Consider the following 9,420-nt stretch of genomic DNA (forward strand, 5'->3'; position numbering starts at 1 on the left):
CACCCAGACCTCTACTCAATACTCTGTAATGGGATTTCCCTGGTGGTCCAGTGGCTAAGGCTCCATGCTTCCAGTGCAGGGGCCCAGGTTCAATCCCTGGTCAGGGAGCTAGATCCCACATGATGTAACTAAAAATCCCGAATGTCACAATGAAGACGAAAGGTCCCACATGCTGCGACTAAGACTTAGAACAGCCAAATTAACTAAAATAAATATTATTTTAAAAATTACTCTGTAATGACCTATTTGGGAAAAGAATCTGAAAAAGAGTAGATTTCCCTGGTGGCTCAGACAGTAAAGCGTCTGTCTGCAATGCGGGAGACCTGGGTTCGATCCCTGGGTCGGGAAGATCCCCTGGAGTGACTTCACTTTCCTTTCCTTTCCTATATGTATAACTGATTCACCTTGCTGTACACCGGAAACTAATACAACATTGTAAACCAACTATAATAAATCTTTTTTAAAAAGGTACATTTTATGTTATGTACATTTTACCACGATTTGTTTTAAATGAGTCCAGAGCCCTGGGCACCCGAGGTCCTTATAGTTCAGAAAGACTACAGTGAACATGCAAAGGGTCAGTCCCAATCTCACACTATACTGTTATTGAAGGCGGTTCTTTATTACATAACAATGTGACGGTCATGCCATTCCTTAGTAGGACTTTACGTTGAAATAAATCCTCTAATCAGGAAAGGTTTTGGACAGACCTATTTGGTGCGCAAATAAAAAAAAATTACAAAGCACCAGGCGAAGGTGACCTTATCAGGCAGGCTGACCCAGGTATCCACTCTGTCTTAGGTCCATTCTGTCCCCAGAGCCTGCCCCAGGCCTCACCCCACCGGCAGGGGACACAAGCAGCTCCCAGCAGGCAGGTGCCTGGAAGCGGGGCAGGCTTCTGGAATTCTCCTGGGGCTGGGCTTCCCACACCACACCTGGGGTAGGGGACCCAATGGCAAAGGCTTGCGGCCAGACTCGGGGACTTCGAGGGATCTTAGGATATGGAATTATCCTGTGCATCCAGGACGCATGAGAACTGGAGTGGGTTGAATGGTGGCCTCCTCAAAACTCATGTTCGCCTGGAATCTGTGGACATGGTGCTATGTGGAGAAAAGGGTCTTGCTGACGTCATTAGGATAAGGATCTGGAGTTTTGGTCACCCTGGATTATATGCGTGCTCAGTCCCTCAGTCCTGTCAGACTCTGCGACCCCACGGAGTACAGTCCACCAGGCTCCTCTGCCCACGGGATTTCCTAGCAAGAACACTGGAACAGGTTGTCATTCCCTCCTCCAGGAAGGAAATGACCTCTTCCCAGGGATCAACCTCGCATCTCTTGCATCTCCTGCACTGGCAGGTGGATTCTTTACCACCGAGCCATCTGGGAAGTCCCAGTGAGTTACTGGAGTGGGCCCTAAATCCAGGAACGAGTGTCCCTATAAGAGAGAAGCAGAGGGAGACCTGAGACACACAAGAAGGCCCTGTGAAAACAGAGACAAAGACTGGAGTGAGCACCCAGCAGCCAAGGACGCCAAGGTGCACCGTCCACCGCCAGAGGCCAGGAGGCTCACGGAGAGGATGCTGTCTCAGGGCACCCTGAAGGAGCCAACCCTCCGACACGTCGACTTCGGGCTTCTGGCCTCCAGGGCTGGGAGAGGGCCCATTGCTGTCGCTGCAAGCTCCCCAGGCAGTGGTACTTGGTTACATCAGCCCTAGGAAACCAAGTGGTACTGGATACCACTACTGGATACTGGAGTGGGTTGCCTTTCCCTTCTCCAGGGTATCCTCCCAACCTAGGGATCGAACCCAGGTCTCCCGCATTGCAGATTCTTTACCAGCTGAACCACCAGTGAAGCCCAAGAATACTGGAGAGGGTAGCCTATCCCTTCTCCAGCAGATCTTTCTGATCTAGGAATTGAACTGGGGTAACCTGCATTGCAGGCGGATTCTTTACCATCTGAGCTATCAGGGAAGCCCTAGGAAACCAAGGCCCAGGTCAATCAGAGCTGCAAGAGCAAGAGGACCAGGGGGGCCTCGGGCCAAGCTTCTCATCCTGGAGACGAGGAAAATCAAGCTCTGGCAATGCAGGTCCAGAACACTGATGACCACAGTGAGTCAAGCGTATGAACTGCCCAGAGACCCAGGGACAAAAGGGGCCATCAGAGTGAGGCCCAAAGCATGCTTCAAATGATGGGGGACTGTCCAGCCCCCTGCCCGCCCCAAGGCCGTGACACAGGACCCCTTGAGCAAGTTAGAGAACCAGCTCTGTCCTCCCTGGTGAGCCTGGGACAGACATCCAGTGACAACGTGACCCGGCCCTCCCCGCCCCCCAGACCAGCCTCCATGACCAAGCGGAGAAACATCTACATTCTCTGCCGACAGCTCACCACGCGGCCATTCCCAGCCTCCCCAAGGCCCAGCTGAGCTAAGTCACTGCCCCCCCACCCCCACCCCGCCCCAGTGGAAAGTTCCCTTCCTGGAGATTCTCCCTGCTGAAACACTAGCGCTTGGAACGAGATAAAACTGCTTGATTTGTAAAAGCCACAAAGCCAGTCCAGAACAAGAAAAAAAATGCCGACCCTTGGCTGGAAGGAGCGGCTGGTGTCTCAGCGGCCAGTCACTGCTCAGTGACTCATCCCGGCCTGCTGACAAGCCCTCCGGCATCTTCCCAGGGCACAGCCTCAGCCTCAAGGGGGATGGAGGTGGCGTGGCTGCCGCAGAGGACCCAGGGCCCCCGGGGCCCAACCTAGGCAGGAGTTGGTGCTCCCGGGAGATGGAGCAGGGAGACCTCAGGTCTCCTGAGGCAGCCCCCACCTCCCCCAAGCCCCTTCCCCACCAACCCCTCCTGGACGGCTGCTGGGCAGTGGCCAAGAGCCAGCCAGACCCTCCTTAAACGCCAGCCCAGCGGGCCATGAGCAGAACAGCCACTTCTGGAAATTGGCGGGTAGGGCGTCTGGCCAGACAGGCCTCCATCCACACACGCTGGGCATCGTGACTCCAGCCTCACCCCTACTCAGTGTGCCCACTGCGGAGGGAGGCAGCTACCTCAACAGCCTAATGGGGTCCAAGAGGGGCAGGGACTGTAAGTGGCAGCCCCGCAGGAGACAGGGACCCCCAGAATCAGCTCAGAGGCCACTGGTGGTGAGGGGGCAAGGCCTGGGGCCCCTGCTGCTCCGTCTCCCCCACTTTACAGATTAGGAAATGGAGCCTAGGGCTGCAGAGCAACCTGCTCGAGATCCCAGCAGGAACAGGGTAGAGCTAGCTTCCCCGGGGGCCTCTGAAGCTCTGAGTTCCAATTAAAGACTAAGGTCAAGGTCTGACCAAATTTGAGGAACTTGGGGGAGACAGCTTGGAGACCTGCCTTTTCTGGAACCAGGTTTCTAACCCAAGCTTTGAAAGAAATAAGTATCTTTGGATGAAAGTAAAAAAGTGAAAGTGAAGTCGCTCAGTCATGTCTGACTCTTTGCGACCCCATGGACTGTAGCCTATCAGGCTCCTCTGTCCATGGGATTTTCCAGGCAAGAGTGCTGGAGTGGATTGCCATTTCCTTCTCCAGGGAATCTTCCCAACCAGGAATCGAACCCGGGTCTCCCGCATTGCAGGCAGACGCTTTACCGTCTGAGCCACCAATCTTTGGATGAAAATGCATCTAAATGAGGATTTCATAGGAAGTCCCAACTTTTCCTCAGGCGTAGCCAGGGGGAAGCCCCCCCCCCCCCCCCCCACTTCTCATCACGAGGGCGTGGTGCTCGGCGAGGCTATAAAGGCACAGAGCTGACTGTTTATTCAGTTCCTGAAAAAGCTCCTGGAGCTTGCTCAGCCTGGGAGGTTCCAAGACGTTGCCACCACTTCTGACTCCCCAGAGACCCCTTCCCAGCCCTTGTGCTCTGGCTTTCTGGCCGCCTGTCTGTCACCCAGCTGGGCCTTGGCTTGGTCATCCGTGAAAGTGAAGGCTGGGTGGGAGGCCCCTGCCAACCAGGCCAGCAGAGTGACCATCTTCCCAAGTCCTGCACCCAGCAGCCCCTGCCGAGACTGAGAGCAGGGAACCCCGGCTCCCGCCCCGTTCACCCCGGCCGGCCCACATCACTGAGCTCAAACTCACGTGAGGTGCGGTTTCACCAGCCGTGCCTTCTGGCAGTCTCCGGGGCCACCCCAGCTCCCGTGGTTGGTCGCGGTGCCCGTTGATGCCTGCCCAGTGGCATGGATATGCACGCACACCCACCGCCCATCAGCAGCTCCCCTGCCTGTGGGTGCCCCATCCACCCTGACACCACACTGGGATCTGGTCAGCCCCTGGAGCAGCAGGCAAGGGGCCACCTTCAGAGGAGCCATGGAGATGTGCCTTCCTCCCCTACAGCTTCTTGAGGAGTCCACCCCTTCCCCCCACAACACACGCAGTGACAAACAACAGACCAGTCCGATGACACCTGTGAAGACACCCAGGGGCCAACTCAGAGCACCTGCAGCCTGGACGCTGATGCCCAAGATGTCTCAGCCTGCACAGTGCACCCCAGCATCTGGCTCGAGGGGTGCGCCGCAAGCAGCAGGCTGGGGAATGAATGGGAATTACTCCTGATGACATCAGATGCTGACCCAGGACACACGCCTGGGAGAAGGATCTCAGGAGGTCCACCAGGGAAACAGGGGCTTCTAACCAGGGTGACTTAGGAGGGGCAGCCTCTTTTCTCTCCCCTTGTTGGTTCTTGCCCAGTCCTGATGGGGCTGAGCCCAGTCGGTGCGGGGCTACCAACTTGACCCCTTAACTCGAAATGTAACTCAAAACGCATGCTGTGTGCAGTGCGGGTACCAATCCAGGGACCTGGAAGCCCCCTCCAACGCAAGGACCAGGCGTCTGCCCTCACGCCTTGCCCCACCATGACAGTCAGATGTTCTAATCAGTGATTCTACCCCAGAATCTAAGCAGAGCCCACAGATCTGGTCTCTCTGTCCTGAAACGTCCCATCCAGACAGGGATGCTCATCGCTACCCTCCTCCCTGTTCACTGTGCCAAGGTGAGGACAGGACCCAGATGACGCCAACCCCCGCAAGTGGGGGTCACCTTGGTCAACTCCCCCAAGCTTCCGGCAGAATAGGAGGAGTTCTGTCCACGGTGTGTGTGCATACACACACACACACACACGCATCTGCACATCTTGTCTGGCCACTGCGAGCTCCCAGCCCTGTAATCAACTCCCAGGAAGGCACCAAAATGCTATTTCAGGGAAGAAACCAAGGCAGCCTTGAAGACTGGCGAGCAGCGGACAAACAAACCACACGGTGGACAAACAAACCACAAGCGGCGCCCCGGTGCCGCCGGACCGGACCCCAGCGCCAGAATTGGGTCCCCCCCACCCGATCCTTTCCTGGACTTCAGCGCCCACAGTCTCAGCATTCACAGCCGCCTTCAGATGCAAAAGTGGCACGTTGGGAAATGAAAGAGAAATAGTGAGGGAAGGGAGAGCCGAGTTTAAATAAAAGCCAGACTTAGTGAAGCTTCGCTTTTGGAACATTATGGAACATTATGTCCTAGGACCTCAGAACAGTAGAGAGGAAAAGAAATATGCCCGGAAAAAAGAGCCAAAGTGACCCCTGGGTGCTTATGTCCCGAAGCATAAAGAAAGTTTCGAGTTAAGGGGAAGGGGCAGCGCGGGGCGGGGAGGAGGGCCCCTTGCCTACCTGTGATCCGGTCTCTCTCCATCATTACGGATATATTTAGCAGCAGGCGGGAGTCCCAGCGTCCCCCTTTCCAGAGACGTCCTCCCCTTTCTCACCCCGTCGCCCTCCCTCTTTCTGCCTCCTCCTCCTCCTCCTCCTCCAAAAACACTCTTTGTCTGGTCTAATTTCTTCAATCTGTTGCAATCACGAATGCATCCAAATTACCACATTTCCATGTGCTGATCATATGTTTGTGCTCCAAACTGAAGTAGCATTGTCTCTTGGAACGGGGAGGGGAAAGGGAGCGAAGGAGAGAAATAAAAAGAAGAGGCGGAGTGCGGGCCAGGGCGGACCTTGAAAGGCTCCCGCGGTCCCGGGTCCTCCGTCCGAGGACCGGCGGCGGGGGCTTTGTGCGGTGGCTCCCGAGGTGCGGCGGCGAGTGGCTTCCGGCGCCTTCTCTCCACCCCCTCCAGCCCCTCCGCCCGGGGCTTCTTGTCTGGCTGCTCCTTTTTAATATCCACTTGGAGAAGCTTAACTTAGCCTCTTGGAAACCAGCTCACAGAGTCAAATTCCTGGCGACTCGCAGAGTCTTTCATTCCGCCCCCCGGGCCGCGATGCTGCGATTTCCTCTGGTTTGAGCCTGTGCAAAGCCTGGTTCCTGCCTGCTTGCCCGCCTGGGCTCCCCTCCGCCTCCGCCGGCCCTGCGCCCCAACCCCCGGCCTGGCCGGAAGGAGAGGTGGTCGCGCCCCAGGCTGGCTGCCACGGGGAAGGTTCAGGAACACCTGCCGGGGATGAGCCGGAGAAGTGCCCCCCTGCAGATGCCCCGGTGTCCCGTCAGCCTGCTGGGACAGAGGAGGCGACAGAGGAGCTGGCCGGCCCACCCCGGCCGAGAGGGGAGCGCGGGAAGGAGACTTCCTGGAAGATTCCTACCCCTGGCTCGTGAGTCAGTGAGTCTCCAGCCGTCCCCTGGGAGGGCGCGCAGTTCCTCACCACAGCTTCCCCAGACTCAGCGCCTCTCTGGGAGGAGGGGACAGGGGCCTGGCCTGGCTAGGGGCTCAGCTGTTGCTGGGTCTCGGGGGCTGCTCACCTGGCAACTCTGGGGCAGTGGGGAAGGGCAGCGCGTGGTCAGAATGAGGGCTGGGGGTTGGTGTGGGGGGGGGCGGGGGGCGCTGGGGCTGGGGGCATCTCCTCTGCTCTTTAAGTTTCATTCACTTCAAGGGTTCAAACTGGCAGCCCTCCACTCAAGGGACACAGAAACAGGCTGTGTTTGCCTGCCTGACCCTGCCTAAAGAAATTGTTGTATCCGTGCCAATGTTGAACACTTGGGCAATTTCACCAAGAACTCCAGGGTTTCCTCTTCTCTTGGAAAAGGGAGGGCATACAGCCACACCAAATGAGCCCTGCTGTCTGGCCTCACAGGGCGGGTTTAAAGAGTGCTTCCCTCTAGATGAAACTGCCTTTCTTTGCTTTGCTGTGGTTCCCACAGCAAGGCGCTGCACTCAGTCTGATATCTGCCGGCCCCTCCCCCAGGTGCCCTCTCAGCTTGAGGTCTCTGCCCCACGGCCACACGAGCGACGTGTCAGCAGAAGAGGGCCACACACCATTCTCTGTCGGATGGCCCCCTCTGCCCAGGGCAGGACTCCAAATGCAGTTTCCAAGGTATCGAGGGAAGGAGAAGAGGGTGACAGAGGATGAGACGGTTCGATGGCATCACCGACTCAATGGACACGAATTTGAGCAAACTCGGGGAGACAGTGAAGGACAGAGGAGCCTGGTGTGTCCATGGGGTCACAAGAGTCTAACAGCAAGAACAAAGCGGCGAGGGCGTTTTCTTGGGCGTGGGATCGGGGAGGGCCGACACCTTCTGGGAGACACCAAATCGCAACTCCCAGCAGAGTCTGGAGGACAGCTCCAAAGCCGGCCACCTGCACAGTGAGGAGAGGTGTTTCGGGCAGCTTTGAGGCTCCGTGTAGGCTGAATAATGACCCCCCCCCCCCCCCGCCACCCAAGATCTCATAACCTAATCCCCTGAACCTGTACATGGGAACTTGTTAGCAGAAAGGGTCATTGCAGGTGCAATTAAGTGAAGGATCTTGAGATGGGAGACTATTCTGAATCACTGGTGGGGAGGGGGGTCCTAAAGGCCATCATATGTATTCAAGAAGGGGGCAGAGGGAGAGCTCACACACACACACACACACACACACACAGAAGGGGATGCTCAGACAGAGCAATCAGAGAGGTGAAGATGCTGGCCTTGAAAATCAGAGGGAAGCAGCCACAAGCCACGAAAGGCCGGCAGCCCCAGAAGCTGGAAGGAACAAGAACCGCTCCTCCCCTGTAGTCTCTGGAGGGACCCGGGCCTTGCGAAGACCTGGGTTTCAGGCTTCCGGCCTCCAGAACTGTGAGAGAAGGCATTTCTGCCGGTTTCAGCCCGAGTTACTGGCAGTTTGTTATTTACAGCAGCCACAGGAGCCCCAAACAAGTACCACAGACGGACAAAAGAGCCATGCCTCCCGGTGCAGTGCTTCCTGCTGAGTATATTTCATTCTAACGTATTACAATAAACCAACCACTGACCGCTGAGTTAGAACAGCGGGAATCATGGAGGGTTTTTTGATGTGCTTACTTCACCTCTTACCCGATTTTGAAAAGAACTATTTTTGTTTTTTTTCTGATTATACATGTACTATATGCTCATTACACTTAGGAACTACAGAAAACAGATTTAAAAAGAAACTCCTTTAAGGCCACAGGGGGCTGTGTGACTCCAATCCCCACTGCAGCGAGCAGGGCCAGGAAGCCCCCACGAGGCGGCAGACCAGTCCATGGGGTCTCCTCTGTCCTTCACTATATCCCCGAGTTTGCCAGCTGGTGGGGGTGGCAGGTAGATGGCTGGGCCAAGACGAGGAGCGCAGTCATGGCCTCGGGTAATCTGGTCACTTCCTGCAGCCGTCAGTTGCACACGCCGTGGATTTTGTTGCTGCGGTCGGTGCAGCTGCTGAGCACAGCTTTGACCCTCAGTTCCCGCCCTGCTCCCCGCCCCGGCATAGTCTGGCTCAACGTCCAGTCCCCAGTCATGCCTAAAACTCCAAGCATGCTGGCCCAAGCGGGGGATAATTTGAAACCGAAAACCTGGCCGCACCGATTGGCTCCGACAGGGCTGTGTTAGTTACGAGCCGTGCAGAGGCCGGGTGCAGAGTCAGGGTGAGGCCAGGCAGGGGAGAATGGGCAGCCGACCCCCACTGTTCACTGAGTCCTGGCCTCGTCCCCAGCGTCGGCCACTCAGGGCGACTGGCCAGGTCAGGGCTCCCCAAATGACTCCTCCCTCTAGCAGAACACAGAGGGAGCACTGTGGTTGTGAAAAACTTTGTCCTGGTCTTAGATTCACCAAGCATATGAGTGCAGTAAACCAGTGAGCAGTTCCACTGAGGGGGGTCAGTGTTTGAAACCAGTACTTCTCCAAATCAACCGCCGCCTGCTGTCCCGAGGGCGCCCCACCAACCCCAGGCCACAGCTTTGGGGACCTCCCCTTATGCCAGTCAATGAGTCCCTGCTCCCAGCCACCTGAGCCTGCCTGGATGGGGTTGCCCAGCAGTATCTCTACCCTTGACCTCCACAGACCTGCCCCTGTGACCTGCATACTCCCTGCCACCTTCTTTTTGATGGCACCATCATCAGAGAGGGGCCCAGGGCAGATAAGGAGGAAGAGTGAGGCCTGCTTTATCTGTGAAGACAGCGCTAAGCCCCTGCACCCAGCTGGAGGG

General features: G+C 56.7%; 1 protein-coding gene across 2 annotated transcripts in view; it reads right to left on the reverse strand.

Annotated features, from left to right (window-relative positions):
• Window positions 1-6,508, reverse strand: part of SEPTIN9 (septin 9) — a 149,006-nt gene extending 142,498 nt beyond the window's left edge. The window contains exon 1 of one of the 2 annotated variants that reach the window (XM_052657185.1): window positions 5,879-6,508. In XM_052657185.1, coding sequence (XP_052513145.1) covers window positions 5,879-5,900 — 22 coding nt within the window. In that variant the 5' untranslated portion in view covers window positions 5,901-6,508. Of the gene's footprint in view, window positions 1-5,674; window positions 5,778-5,878 lie in introns of those variants that run through there. The other variant, XM_052657184.1, reaches the window with a different exon arrangement.
• Window positions 6,509-9,420: the final 2,912 nt, after the last annotated feature.

The sequence above is a fragment of the Budorcas taxicolor genome, chromosome 19 (genome assembly GCF_023091745.1).
Source record: "Budorcas taxicolor isolate Tak-1 chromosome 19, Takin1.1, whole genome shotgun sequence".
Lineage (NCBI taxonomy): Eukaryota > Metazoa > Chordata > Mammalia > Artiodactyla > Bovidae > Budorcas > Budorcas taxicolor.